Genomic DNA, 15351 nt, shown 5'->3' with positions numbered 1-15351 from the left:
AACAAGCAAAAACATGCGATACATTTAAAGCCTAAGAGAGAAATTAAATAGAAAAACTGCCTGCTGTTGCCCATAAACCTCTGAAAAAAGCAGTGGAGGTGAGGTTATTCTGCCACAATGCAGATTTAGAGCTGACTGATGTTGCTGCATGCTGCTGATCAGACTTGACGAGAGTCAAATGTGTTCAAGGAACTAAGTACAGTATATGAAATTTCCAGAATGAGGTATAAAGTGCCTGGGTGTCTTATTGTCTACTTGCTAACAGTATATTCATCAATATGTTTATAATTAACAATATGTTTATTATTGAGGTCACCCAAGATTTTGGTTGGGAGTCAGAAAATATTAGGAACAGCTCTCATAATGATGCAGTACAGTTCTACACCACTGCAAACTATGGATACAATACTGAACACATGGTTAAATATAAGCATATTTACAGTATATACAGTACAATCTAAGTAAGTACACAGTTAGACATGCAGGCACTATATATCGCATACTACAAAATAATAACTCTTTGAAAGTGTCATTAAAAACTGAACATTATAACCTTTACAAGAGCAGAATATTTTACACAACTCATGTATTGGACAGGAGATCTAATCCAAGAACTGCATCGAAATGCCCAAGCAAAGACATTAATGGCCTTTTGTTAAATAGTCACAAGTCGTACGCACATTTGGACCCGTCGTTGAAGACCACTGTATCTATCATGTAATCAATACACTTTCCGTAAGTGATTATTCATAATTCATTTCACTTTAATCATAAACCAGAATAAATTAAAGAACATAGTTGAAACATTCAAACATCCATTTATCAGATATCCATTTTATCAAAACTTTAAAAAATGCAACACTGCTGTTAGTGGGCCCAATTTTGCATTTGCAGAATACCAAATATGTGCATTTGATTATGTGCAAATGGATCCATATGGATCAGTGAACATACTGTATCTCATTAAAGGCACATTGGTCATAACAGTTGACCATATGTAGAAAACATGACGCTTACACTGTTTGGCCTCACACCATAGTCGACAGTCAATGCCAAAAGACTTACTTCCACACAAATGGACACGTGGGCGTGCGAGCGCTTCCGCTCAAGCTCACACTCACACACACACGCACACGCACACACACACACACAGGGTGATGAGTAATTAGTCTTTGATTTCCCCCAGCAGTGTTCTGGTACCTGGGGGACAGCTGATGGGACCCTGCTTTAGCCTCGGCTAATTTCACTCACAGCTTGATCTCAACCCAGAGCAGGTGCCCACTTGGTGCCAATGGCAGTTGCCATGGCAATGCCAACTTCACGGGCCAAGAAATTGCAAATTGACCACCACTGGATAACAAAAACATGCATGGTAGGTTGATCGAAGACTCTAAATTGCCTGTAAGTGTGAATGTGTGCGCGAATGGTTGTTTATTTCTATGTGCCCTGCGATTGGCTGGCGACCGGTTCAGGGTGTACCCCGCCTCTCGCCAAAGATATCTGGGATAGGCTCCAGCACGCCTGCAACTCTAGTGAGGATAAGCGGTACAGTAAATGGATGGATAACAAGAGCTAAAAATCTGGTTCCTATTATAAAGCTTTCATTTTTTTCATTTAGTGATTTTATTTGTTTGTTTGTTTTTTTTAGATCTAACAAATGTCTCTCAATGGCCATTTCATTAGGTACCCCCAGATTTAACACATGCAATGTAACATATCTTGTCTATATGAGTAAGATAGATCACAGAGTATGACATCAATATAATATAATATAAATTAAAGAATAAAGAACAATCATTTTTACCCTATAGCTGAAGCAAAGGGTCAACATTAAACCACTAAAACCAGGACTACAGCGACACTTAGTGGTCTAAAAGTGTACCAACGCCAGTCATGTGTCTCGTCGAGGCCTCATCAGCTTCAGGACTAATTGACCATTTTCTAGTTATCACTCAGGAGGATTCGACTTTGCATTCAATCGGTGGGGAAGGGCATCCATTAACTCACCTCTGCTCATAACAAAGCAGATCGAGACTTGGGGCCAAATATCCACTTCACTTTATATCAATGTCACTTCAGGTAGTTGCACATCAAGCAAGGGAACATGATAGGTGTGGCTTGCTGTGTTTTTGCTAGGTGAGCTTCAGTGGACAATAAAATAAAACAAACCAGCATAGAACATAGCTCGGCTTTACTTTTATGTACAAATGTCACATGTTTCTTGTTTTCTTATCTATAGTCATTCAAAAATTACATTCTTAATCCATCCATCCATCCATCCATTTTCTGAGCCGCTTCTCCTCACTAGGGTCGCGGGCGTGCTGGAGCCAATCCCAGCTGTCATCGGGCAGGAGGCGGGGTACACCCTGAACTGGTTGCCAGCCAATCGCAGGGCACACACAAACAAACAACCATTCCCACTCACATTCAGACCTACGGGCAATTTAGAGTCTCCAATTAATGCATGTTTTTGGGATGTGGGAGGAAACCGGAGTGCCCGGAGAAAACCCACGCAGGCACGGGGAGAACATGCAAACTCCACACAGGCGGGGCCGGGGATTGAACCCGGGTCCTCAGAACTGTGAGGCTGATGCTCTAACCAGTTGTCCACCGTGCCGCCCGACATTCTTAATATATCTCTTTAAAGGTACTAGTCATTGATGGTGTTGTGGTTAACTTGCCTGACTTGTGTGAATGTGAGTGTGACCCTGACTATTAACAGGACAGGTAGGACTACTTTTTATGTGTGTGCTCTGATTGAGTTGGCCAGTCCAGGGTATATATAGTCTGCCGATTGGCTAAAGTCAGCTGGGATCAGCTTCAGCTCCCTGAGACCCTGCACAGTATAAGTATAGTAGAAAATTAATGAATGGATAAAATGTACTCCATCAATTAAGTTTCCCGGCAAAAATTGTGCCCGTAAAAACTTTTTTTTTTTTTAACGGCACTTGTTGAATGCGGAGCAAAACTTACTAATTAGTAGCAGCAAGTAATTTGTGCAAGTGTGTCTTCTGCACAATGCCAATTTTGTATGCCAGGTTTGCATATTATTGTAATTGTGCCTTAAAGGTAGATATAATTGCTCATAATTAACCATTTTCATTGCTATATTAACTCATCGCTGACTCCATTGTCTCACACCTAAAGGCTGTTCTCAAACCAGGGGAATTGAATTTGTCGTTTTGCAATCTGATGTAAGGATTAATTGCAACTATCAGAACAATATGCAGCCATTTCACAGAAATGAAATATGATTGGGCTTTTTTTTTTTTTTTTTTCCCCCAAAAGGCTCTGAGCTAAAACTGGTATTAGCATCTGTATTTTCAATCTATGTCCACCTGATGGCAGCAGAGAACCAATATCCTGAAGACATATTTCATAGGGAGCGTTTTGTTTTTTTATACGGGTTTGTCAACAACTGTCAAAACAAAATCAGATGGTAAAACACTTGCTGCCTGAAACAGTTGACTCTTAACTGTTTTGGACGAGCTTTTAGTTGATTTGTTGGCTCATTTATGTATTAAGCATGGTATATTCTTTATGTTTTGTTTGTTTGTTTTGTTTCTGTCATTTCAGTAATGTAATTATCATCATGATTTTGTCATTATCTTGTGTCACCATATTTTGCGCAAAGCACTTTAATGATCTTTAAAAAGTGCTATTGAAATCGTTTACTTATAGACTCTAAATTCCCCAAAGGTGTGAAAGTGTGTGAATAGTTGGATGGATGGATGAAAAAGTAGTAAGTCTCATCATTATTTCTTCATTAAGATGTCAATTTATATTTGTTTACTTGCATTTCTAAACAGAACATTGAAGCCTGATGGAAGTGTGGCTGCCATTCTGCGCCTACGACCCCTTGGACCACCACCAAACATCCAACCATTGGCGGAATTTAGTTTGAAATGCCTCTTTCCTGATAATAAAGGTATAATAACAACTCACTGAAAACTGAAAGAGCACTTCATGATGCTGGATGGCTTCTTTTTTGTTTTTATGACAACTGGTCTAATACATATGTTAAGCACTGTGCACATGTATAGGTATTGACTGCACAAGTCTCCTTGTTGCGGGAGAACTAAGCTCACACACCCAGTGTCATCCCTCAACCACTATTACTGACAAATGAACATTAAACAACCCACATAAGTGTGAAAACTCTCTTGCAAAGCTTCACATTAATAACAGTATGATCAGTGTTAGCTTTAACTGGTTCAAAATGAGGACAAGTCCATGGTTAACTGTAAAATACAGAGAAACGAGGACAGAGTTGATTCCCAATTGAAAGAACCGGACAGACTGGATTTACTACTACGAATAATAAACGCAAAAGAGGAACCAAACACCCACACAGTATTTACACAAACTGGTCTACTTGTTCATTTGAGCTGTTATGGGCATACATTAAACCAGTGATTCCCAACCAGTGTGCCGTGGCACATTAGTGTGCCGCGGGAAGTTCTCAAATTTCACTTAATTGGTCAAAATATTATTTATTTACAATAAATTATGTTTTTTTATCCATCTATGCCAGCTGCATATAAAGACAGACAGAACAAATAAATGCTTTTCTATTAGATGGCAGAAAGTGTATAATTGACTTGTGTATCCACTTTTTGTGACATTTTTGTTTGTTGGTGTGCCGTGAGATTTTTCAAATGTAAAATATGTGCCTTGGCTCAATAAAGGTTGGGAATCACTGCATTAAACAATACATTATAATAATGCAGGAAATGCAACTCTGGGGTGAGAGAGGAATCCAATAATTGACCTAAAAAGTGCTTCGATGGGGCTTAAATAAATCACTGTGACGGACAAGATGCCAGTCTGAATCAACTGAGTCAACTATCATAACAATAATGTTGGGTTTTTTTCATCATTATTATGATTTTGGGCGTCTTTCATGTCACTCGGGGTCACCTTATGGATTTACAAAAGAACAATATAAAATGAAGAAATAAAAAATTAGGAATAAAACACAGAAAGGGAGTCTACAAGACAAGAACCAATAAAACATAAGAGTTATAACCAAACCAATCAAAATGAACATGCCTGTTTAATTAGGTGTTTTGAGTCGTGATTAAAATGTGGTGAGAGTCAGAGTTTTTAATGTGAGGTGGGAGACTGTTCCAAAGGTGGGGGGCTGGGCGTCTGAAGGCTTTTGACCCCATTGTGATCAGACTGGCAGGAGGTAGAACAAGTTAAACATGTGAAGATGACTTTAGAGAGTGGGTGTGTCAGTTAAGGTTGATAGTGAGATACTGAGGGATGAGGTTATTGTTGCTGTGGTTGTCTTTGTGAGTAGGAGGATCTTGTATGAAATATGGCGTGTAATAGGCAGCCAGTAAAGGTGCTGTAGACCAGGTGTGATGTGACTTCAGAGAGGGGATCTTGTTAGAATAAGGGCGGCAGTGTTTTGGACTGGTTCCATTTTACGGATGGATTTATTCGGTGGACGACTGAGAAAAGCTATATTGTTGTTTTCTCAGATTTACAGCTAAAACACAAGAAACCTTTACATTCAAACGTGCTCCAGGTCTGTAGCTTATAGAAGGTCTGTACAAAATAGGAAACTGGGGTCACATTGTTAACCATTACCACTGGCGCACGCCAGCTACTTAACCTTGATTAAGAACCTTCATAGTCATGTATTCAGGTAATGAGCAGGTCAAACCCAGAGATTCATCACTGATTTCACTTTCCAGTGCCTCATAGACTCTACTGACATCAATACTGCAGAGTAGTAGCAGGTGCGAAGCAGCTGCTCTCACACCTCATCTCACCTGATTTGTAACCACGACACCTACCGCACAGTCGTTATAGTGAGCTGGTACACACGCTTATTCGCTCTCATACACATACACATTCACATTGAACTCCCACTCAGCAGTAGCTCATATGATTAAGCTCAAGTGTAGCAGGGGTCCGCCTATTCATCACCTAATGTAAAGAGATAGTTGTATCAAAATGTTGGCTTTACAACAATGATTGTGCTAAGTTTTGATTGACACTTTAAGAGAAGTTTTCATTCAACAATGTTTATTTTTGTGGTTGTAGTTTGCGTCTCACTGCTTCTAGTGGTGAGTGGCCAGGGCCTGCCTGAAAGTCTTTCCTCGCTGGCCGAAACATTATCAGAAGCACTGACTTACATTTACTCCCAGTCTTTTCTCTTTAGTTCCGAATGTTTCTCTTGGCTGCACTGCTTCCAGTAATGTATGTACATGCTAGATCTTTCTTGTCCAATCAGCATCTATCTATGTTGCCATGTCAATCTAATCTACGCAGGGCATTAAGAATAAAAAAAGATAAGAAAAAGAGCTCTTAAGAAACATTGCAGAAGGCAGCCCAGTAAAAAAAGACTACAGCAGAAGGTTGTGCATATTTTTTGTTTTTTATAAGACCGCAGTTAGAAAGTCAAGACATTTAGCTTGTATGCAAAGAATGCATTATTGAAAAGGGGCAACAACATTTCAAAACCTTTTGTTATTTTCCTCTCAAGTAAATTTTGCAGAGGCATGCATGAAAATTAATTTTGCTTGACGCTGTTTCAAATGTGTGAAATATTCACTGGGTTGCTGATATCATATTTGAGCAATATTGTGATAATACTCGGAATTTTTGTCACTACAAACGTGATATGAATTGTCAATACCATTTCATTTCACACCATAATTCACATAAATGTTGTTTTATGTTACTACAGCATTCACTGACTTCCTGCTGCAACTCTCATCACCCTGCCATAACACACATCATTTATATTGTACATGCTAGTAAATTAACAAAGGGTAATTTAGTAGTTTTTACTACAATAGGTGTAGTATAAAGTTGCTAGTAAGAGCCAGTGACTCAGGTGTAGTCAATACCATTCCCATGAGAGGGATGCAATGAGACTGGAAGTAATCATTTACAGCACAGTAGCGCAGCTGGGTGGAGCTGCCTCAGCCATAAATTTGACCTTGACATCGCTGTTAGCAAAAGGTCTGAATATTTACAAATTGAAATAGCAAATGCAGATTTAGGAGTGTTGTTCTTCAACAGTTTGTAAGTAGTAAGGCATCCTGGACTACAACCATTGGTTTTTACCACATTTCAACCATAAGCTGTACTGTAGCATGCAAATGTAAATAGAAGAGCTTGCAACTTGAATAAACACCAATATAGAAATGGTTTATTCGAACTTACCACGTCTTTGTCATCTGTCACATCACTGAGGACATCATCCAGGTCAAGGATTCCCCCATCACGGTGTTCCAACCTGTGGACCTGGACCCAGTAGCTGGGGTCCTAGGAAAAAAGGGAGAGGGGATAGTGTTAAGAATTTCCATGGCATTATGTTTATTTGCAATACATGTACATAGCATTTTGGACCTTATCTGAGCCATCTAACACATGATCACTGCCAAGCCAACAGATATTGGAATCAGATGATCTGATCACTATGTGGGTCATAAATGCGCTACTGAGTTGGCAGATTGCACGTTAATGGATTGACTTTTTTCCCGCTGTTATGAAATATTTTAATCTTCTGTACGCCCTGATGAATGTATTCCTTTTTTTATAGCAAATAATCTGAATCACAAACAAGGATCTAAATGATGTGTTAAAAATCAACTAGGGATGTACAAAGATGTCACCACCTGTGACCTGTGGATCAATCTCATTAATCCAACCTTATCCACTTTACACTCACACGACCCCAAATGGATCACATTATCACATTAAAATGGAAAAAAATAACCTGTGGTTTGGAACAAATTGGAAGCATTATTATAGCAAAAATGGATGGAGTAAAAACAGCAGTACAGCAAATGTATGGCTGGGTGGGATATTAATAGTCAAGGAAACGCTTTTTGAGTGGAAAACTGAAAAGGTAAATTTCAAAAGCTTCTATTTCAGTCCATTTCTTCCCCTCTTTTCTTTTATTTCTGGCTTTGGCCACCTCAAGGTCTTCAAGCAATGAAGCATGAGAGCCAATCCAGACAAGAGGGAAAAGAAAAACCACTATTCCTTCCATCGTCATGTTAGGAAAGAATCCCCTTGCTCTTTGTCTATGTTGTTGTGTCCTCCCTCCGTCTGTATGTTTTCTTCAGCTGTCCTCCAAACTGAGCTATCTTTGAGTCTGTGGTCAAATGCCTTCAGGCTCAGCTTTACTTAACCCCACTCTGGTTCACCAGGAAAAATGGTCCAACTCATGAAAGGAATGTTAGTGTGTTATGTTTTTTTTTTTTTAAGGTTATAAGCAAACAAAGTGTAGTAAATCCAGTTCTATGACAAAAAACTGAGCAGGAAGAGGAGCTAATTGACAGTCACATTAAATATGCAGTTGTACAATAGTGATTAAATTGACCTATACCGATGCACCTTCAAATGCAATGTTGGGCTGTTGAACAGAAGAGACAAACTTTAAAGGAACAGATGAAAAAAACGGTTACTTGTCACGGTTGTACAGCACAGTACTTAATAATTGATGCATTTCCATTGTCAAAATAAGGTAATACAAAATACTTTAAAATTCCAATTTGCAGCTGATCAGTTGGGGTTCCACGTGGGCTGTACCAGTACAGTTTGAGAGAAACCACTGCAAGTTGTCCATTGGTCGAGCAGATTCATCATCACCACTTTACTGAGTTGTCATTCGGTTTGGATTAAGACTTGAGTATAGATAGTCGCAATTTAATAGCTAATTTTAAAATTCACAAATACACAAAATTCTGTATTCAAATCCCATCTGTCTATTTGGCACAGACATCATCCTGGCTTGTTCTTCAAATTGATTACTTGTGAGAGCAGCTCAGCCACAAAAACATAATCCCAAAGACACACTCGTGGAGCTGGAAGAACATGGCCAGACACTTTGAAATTGACATGCTTGACGTGATGTAGGAGCTTTACAACCATGGTGCTTTGCCATGAAAAACATGAGAGCAAAGGCCTCATTTACAGAAGTATAAGCACACTTCACCAGTGAAACCAGACCTCAGGAAAAGTTTGTGTCAAGAGTGAAAAGTTTTCTATCAATGGGAATTTTTTTATATTCCATGAAACACTTATTACCAACACCAAGGTGGTTGAGTTTCATCCCTGGTGGTTTGTTTGTTACCAGAAATAGTTTACAAAGTGATGTGACATGGACCTCGGTTAACGCTATTCAATTTGGTGCTTTTTGGATATGGATCCCATGTTTTGCTTTGTCTTTCCCAAATGAGTGTGTTATGTTCCCAACTCAGTTGATATTTATTATCTAGTTACAGTGAAATTTGTTCATCTCATGCTTAAACTAGTGCATATTGTACAACATATGTGCAGGAAGCATGAGTGTTTGTTCATTCATCAGAATCATCTTTATTTGCCAAGTATGTCCAAAACACACAAGGAATGTGTCTCCGGTAGTTGGAGCCGCTCTAGTACAACAGACAGTCAATTTACAGAACACTTTGGAGACATAAAGACATTGACAAAAAAAATTGTGCAAAAAGATGCAGAGTCCTCAAGCACTTAGAGCAGTTCGAATGACTAATATTGCAATAGTCCGGTGCAATGACCATTGTGCAAAGGGCGCTGAGACTTCAAGGAGTGTATGCGGTTTAAAGTGACGAGTAGTGCGATAATCTGGGACAATGGTTGTGCAAATGTTACAGATACTCCTCAATCAGTGTGCAAATGGAGCAGATGCTACTCTGGCATGAGTGGCCAGTATATGCAAATAGTGCAGCATGGCGAGACAACTACAGTGAGTGCACGAGTAATACATAATTGGCCCCACAGAAATGTGACAACGAACTCAAGTCAAAAAATTTCCAGCTTGTTGTAATGGAATTATAGGTTAGCTGGTTAAGAAGTTGATTGCAAGAGGGAAGAAGCTGTTTGAATGTCTACTAGTTCTAGTTTGCATTGATCGGTAGCGCCTACCTGAGGGAAGGAGCTGGAAGAGCTGGTGACCGGGGTGCGGAGGGTCCAAGAGGATTTTGAACGCCCTTGTCTTAGTTCTGGCAGCGTGCAAGTCCTCAAGGGTGGGTAGGGGGGTACAGACAATCCTTTCAGCAGTTTTGATTGTCCGTTGCAGTCGGAGTTTGTCCTCTTTTCTAGCAGCACCAAACCAGACTGTGATGGAAGAACACAGGACTGATTCGATGACCGCTGTGTAGAACTGTCTCAGCAGCTCCGGTGGCAGGCCGTGTCTCATGTGGACCTCTATTCAATTGCTAGTTTCGCACTGTTTATTCCTAGAGTGTGAGAGCTACATCACCACACTTCTCTTAATCAGGTATTGACCAGTGAGGTGACACACAGGATGTTCCACTGTGTCTGACAACAAAAACACACACTCACATGCACACAAACACACTAACTAGCCAGACAAAAGCTCTTTTTATCTTATTATCTGTGTCTTTGTACCACACCACATTTCCTGTCCTTGTCAATAGCTGCACATAAGCTTGTGCCCTGGAGTGATTCAGCAGAGGGAGGACTGTGTGCTACAGAGAGAGAGAGAGAGAGAGAGAACATGTGCCTGTGAATGTTTCTGATTGCGGTTTAAGCGGCTGTTGCCATTCAAACAGCAGCTAGATTTTCTACTGCAGCCCACAACGGGACCTCGTGGCGCAACGGTAGCGCGTCTGACTCCAGATCAGAAGGTTGCGTGTTCAAATCACGTCGGGGTCATTCTTTTAAAAGACAATCATCCTCTTCTCTGTACTTAATTCTCAAATGTTAGAAACCGGTGATGAAATCCAAAAAACTTGCAGGAAGAGTTCACAACAAAGATAAGAAGGTGTACGTTTTCATTTAAAGATAGTATCAACAAGCTCTCCATTGTCAACTTGGCGAGATCTGATCCCTATGTTATGAGTCACACAGTAGCTCATCAGACCATCAGACAAGCACAGCAGTTACAAGCTTTCCTGTATTATGTAATCATTCTGAAGAAATTAACAGATGCACATTATTTTAGAATTCCTGTTTTAATCAAGAAAAGTATTATACAAATGGAATGTTATGTCCTTAGTTGAATGTGTCAGCGGCGTGGAGGCCACTACTGCTGAAGACAAAAGACAACACAAACTAAATGACTTTTAAAGATTGACTTGAGTCTTTGACTGCCTCTGTGTTAGTGCAGGAAGCTTTTCTGGTTGGTTAAAGTTGAAGAATGTAAACGCTGCATCTATCGTTGCTTTTAAAAGTCACATAAATACAAGACAAATCAGGAGAATGGATTAACAGGCCTAAAGACAAAACATCTTAGCAAAAGGTGATGATATGCTCACACAACTAACAGAAAAACTGTCAAAAAAAATCATGTAGGGATAAGGAGTATTGGCACGTTCCAGTGATCCTGAGTGTACATCACTGTTTAAGAACTGAACTCAGGAAGACTTTCGCAATAGAAATGTGGAAAGCCCTATCCTGTGATTTCTGAGCTATGGGTGTCCAGACCTCCCAGTGACTCACCAGCTCCAACCAGTAGTTCAACCTGTCAGCCTCCCACTTTCAGAGTTTGAGCTTTGCAGCACAATGCACACAAGTTAAATCCTTCAGCCTTTTTATTCAATAGAGATCATTGCTTACGTCCAAACAAATACTGATCAAACATACACAGTCGCTAATGTGCTGGTGAGGAGAAACTATCCATCGCAAGTTCAAGAAACATGAAAGTGAGACTAATGTCTTGAGTCTTCTGCAGGAAGGTCTACGACTGTGTGACCTTCTAAGCCTCAACGCATGACTCTTATGATTACAGAACATACAAAGCTCAACATCTGGTCCTGATAAACAAAAGCTGCCTCATGACTCAACAGGAGATGGAAATGCTACTGCAGCCAGAGAGGATGGCAATGAGGACCATATTGAGTGGTTTCCTAATGACACATCATTAAGCCAATTAAAGAGTCAACCTATCGTCAGGCTAAACTTATTTTGGGGTATGGCGCATGCATCTCTTGGGCAATCTAAGGCCTAACACTGGTTACATTTGTAGTCGACAAATCTGACACTGACACAAATCAAACAATTATGTGTTTGAATCCTTTCTGGGTGAATCGTTGCTTTAGTACATCTCACCTGTGCATACCAGAACTGCACACACAAACAATTTATACACATCAGACCATCTGTAAGCGCTTTGTAGGCCCTCACAGTCCGGGACAAATGCTGAAAACGCACACTTCTATGGTCTAGTAAATAAGAGAAAGCAAATTAAAACACTGAATGAGTCAACAATAAGACTTAAGTGGCTATTAGAGGAAAGAAGCAGCAGGTGAGTGTCATGTTACAGAGCGATGTTTTAGCCTCAAATCCCTGAGGCAGACGCATTTAAGCCGTCTGTTCATCCACAAAATTGCAACTACAAGTGGTCAGATTTCTCGCAGATGTGAGAAGCTGCATATGATGACTTAGCAAAATATAAATAAGGTTTACTTAGCATCTTCACAGAAATTACAGAGCAATTCGATCATGAGTGAAAACTGAGCCAAATGAATAGGCGTTCTTACTTGGATGGCCAACAGTTATGGCTTTCAAAAAAAGACACGTTCAAAGAATAACAGAAAAAGAGGGTAATTTCTTGGGTTTCAAATCAGAGACAACTTTAACTGTCTTAAATACCTAATTATAATAATATTAATTAAGTGATGCTAATGGGTCGATACAGGGATTAAAACGGGAGTTCAGAAAATTAAGAGAGTGAGTCTTCCATCACCGTCCATCGTGTGTGTGTGTGTGTGTACATAAGGAACATGTACTATTCCATGTCATTTTGTACATAATTCCTAAGATTACACTTTGGAAATGCAACATCTTGGCAGCATTAGGTGCCTGTAAATTCAAAAGCTGATGATGACTTTTGGCACACCCACCATTAACAGTGGCATGATCACAATCTGGGTTCTTGTTAGTATGACTTGCATTCATCATGCTGGATTATGATGGAGAGCTACTGACATTTTTATTTAAGTTGAAGATTTTACATTTAGAAACAAATAATATTTGAAAAATAATGATCAGCCTGCATTAAAAAAATTATAAAATAAATCATACGTTAAAATCTGGAAACACATTCCTGTCATGTACATACAGCATTTGTGAAAAATCTGAATGCTGCTTGCACAAATGTAGGAAAGTACCAAATGTAGATCGAGCTCTGATGTGAATGTGATATCTGCAGATGCGACTGCACCCTCGAAGAACTGATCTACCCCGTCAATGCAAGCCTGACATAATCGAAATATGGTGATCAATGACTTTTTTTCAAAAACAACAAGTGGAGTTGGTACCGGGGCCTTCATTCCACCTCTTAATACCACCACTAACATGTCACAATTAATGCAAGCATCAGTAGTATACAAACGTTCAATATGATAACACTCAACTATGCCCCATACATTATCTGAAGCAGTTCAGAAACAATATTTAACTAATAACATAACATAAAAAATTATAATAATAGAGATGTGGATTATTTAATGTATTTATGTGTGCACGTCGCTACAGACATGTTTGCAAGTTGCAATTACAAGTTTAACTCAGACCAACCAGTCAGACGACAAGAATGATAATATGCACATCCTGTCGAGCATAGGTGTCAAACTCGAGGCCAGATCTGGCCCACCGGATCATTTAACCTGGCCTGCGAGAGCAAATAATTTGTATGCACTTTATGCATCTTGCTAAAATACCAAAATACCAGTCTTCACTTTTAACAACATTAAGATATTGCAAGCATTTTTTGTTACCAATCCCTTTTTAAAATAAACTGATTAATAGTAGAACAAGCAGTGTTTTACTGGCTTCTGATTTCAAAACAAGTTATCCATCAATTTGTAATGTATGTGTAATAATATGAGGTCATCATATATTTATATGGGTTCACAGACGTAATGGCCCTCCGAGTTTCACATTATACTGTGTTTCACATTATACTGTGTTTCTATTAAAACGGGTCTCAAACTATCCAACCCATACCACCCCACTTTTGAGCAACCTTTAGTTGGGGTACAAGTCTATTTATGTGGCAGAAGCTTCTATCATAGCTCTACCTGCACACTCTTTGGTTTGATAGGCAAATCATATCAGAGGTTGTCTTTCCAAACCTTAATATGGCAAACCAAAACATGCCATAGAGACATTTGACTTTGCACGATTGACTACACTAACTAACTAATCTAATAGCTAGTATCCAAACAGCATTAACTAACAAATAACCAAGGACCACTAAGACTAATGTCTAACGTTGTTTCAGCACTGTTGGAGAAAACATTCAAGAAAAAGTGTAGCTGTTGGCGTGACAACAAATTTGTGAATCTCTAGACAAATTAAAGACAGAAATAAGATGAGGAGAAAAAGGGATAATGAAGAAAGGGAAAGCCCCCTGTTATGTTTCAAATTTGTCACTCTCTAATCTCCCATGCTAGGCTGGCCTTACTCCTCCAACTATAACATCATATTTTTAGCAGAACAGAACTAGTGGCTTCAGATGGTTTGAATGATTTCCCCACCGGAACAGCAGCTGGAATACTTACGAAACAAGAGCAGTGGGCAATACTGAGTATGTCTGCAAGCTGCTCCTCCCACTGCTTACCCTGCCCTTTTCTGTTGCCTGCTAATGGACTGACCATTCAAGCTTCAGAGCCCCTCAGTGTATTGAACCACTTATTTGTTGTCAACATAAGCCCTGAGCTTGTATTTCATTTATATGTTCTGTCAATATGCCCTCACTATACAACGAGTGACCAATAGCTCGGTCCAATACGCATCTGGCTTGGAAAGATTGTGTGCGCATTTTCCCTAATATCAGATTTTGCTCTGAGGATAAGAAATTAATTAAAGAGGATACAACAATAGTGTAATGTAATATGTACAAATTAAAGAGAATGAGGCAGAATGTGACATAAATAGCAGTAGAGAGATGGGAGAAATGGGCCCCCACTCATTTCTTTCCTCTATCTACTGCAATTTCTCTGTTAATAGATGAATGAACATTCCACCCTCCAACATACTGCCATTCTGTATGAACTGTAAATCAAATGATAAAGAATAGATAGTTCTTGATGTACTGGAAATTGAGACACCATGAGATTTAACAATGTGCATCTGACAAACTCAAACATAATTCCTTCAATCGCAACTCAATAAAAGAGTTGTTTTTAAGTTCAGAGGTATATTAACAAATACAACAAATCGTACAATTTTGAAACTGTTTTTGAGAAGAATCGGAATCAAAATCAGAATCCTCCTTATTTTCCAAGTATTTTCAAAAACACACAAGGAATGTGTCTCCAGGAGCTGGAGCCACTCTAGTACAACAATAAACAGCCATTTTGACAAAAAAATACTTTTGAGTCATAGAAATTTTAT

General features: G+C 39.3%; 1 protein-coding gene and 1 non-coding gene across 8 annotated transcripts in view; one reads left to right on the top strand and one right to left on the bottom strand.

The window, feature by feature from the left end:
- LOC133470529 (partitioning defective 3 homolog) overlaps positions 1 to 15351 on the bottom strand; it is a 307047-nt gene that overhangs the window by 267635 nt on the left and 24061 nt on the right. For all 7 annotated transcript variants that reach the window (XM_061758996.1, XM_061759000.1, XM_061759001.1 and 4 more), the window contains one exon: positions 7186 to 7287. In XM_061758996.1, coding sequence (XP_061614980.1) covers positions 7186 to 7287 — 102 coding nt within the window. The remainder of the gene's footprint in view (positions 1 to 7185; positions 7288 to 15351) is intronic.
- Positions 10594 to 10665, top strand: trnaw-cca (transfer RNA tryptophan (anticodon CCA)). Its single transcript has one exon. It is a non-coding gene; the product is annotated as a tRNA-Trp (tRNA).

The sequence above is a fragment of the Phyllopteryx taeniolatus genome, chromosome 20, assembly GCF_024500385.1.
Source record: "Phyllopteryx taeniolatus isolate TA_2022b chromosome 20, UOR_Ptae_1.2, whole genome shotgun sequence".
NCBI lineage: Eukaryota > Metazoa > Chordata > Actinopteri > Syngnathiformes > Syngnathidae > Phyllopteryx > Phyllopteryx taeniolatus.
This window is presented reverse-complemented; position numbering and strand designations above follow the sequence as displayed.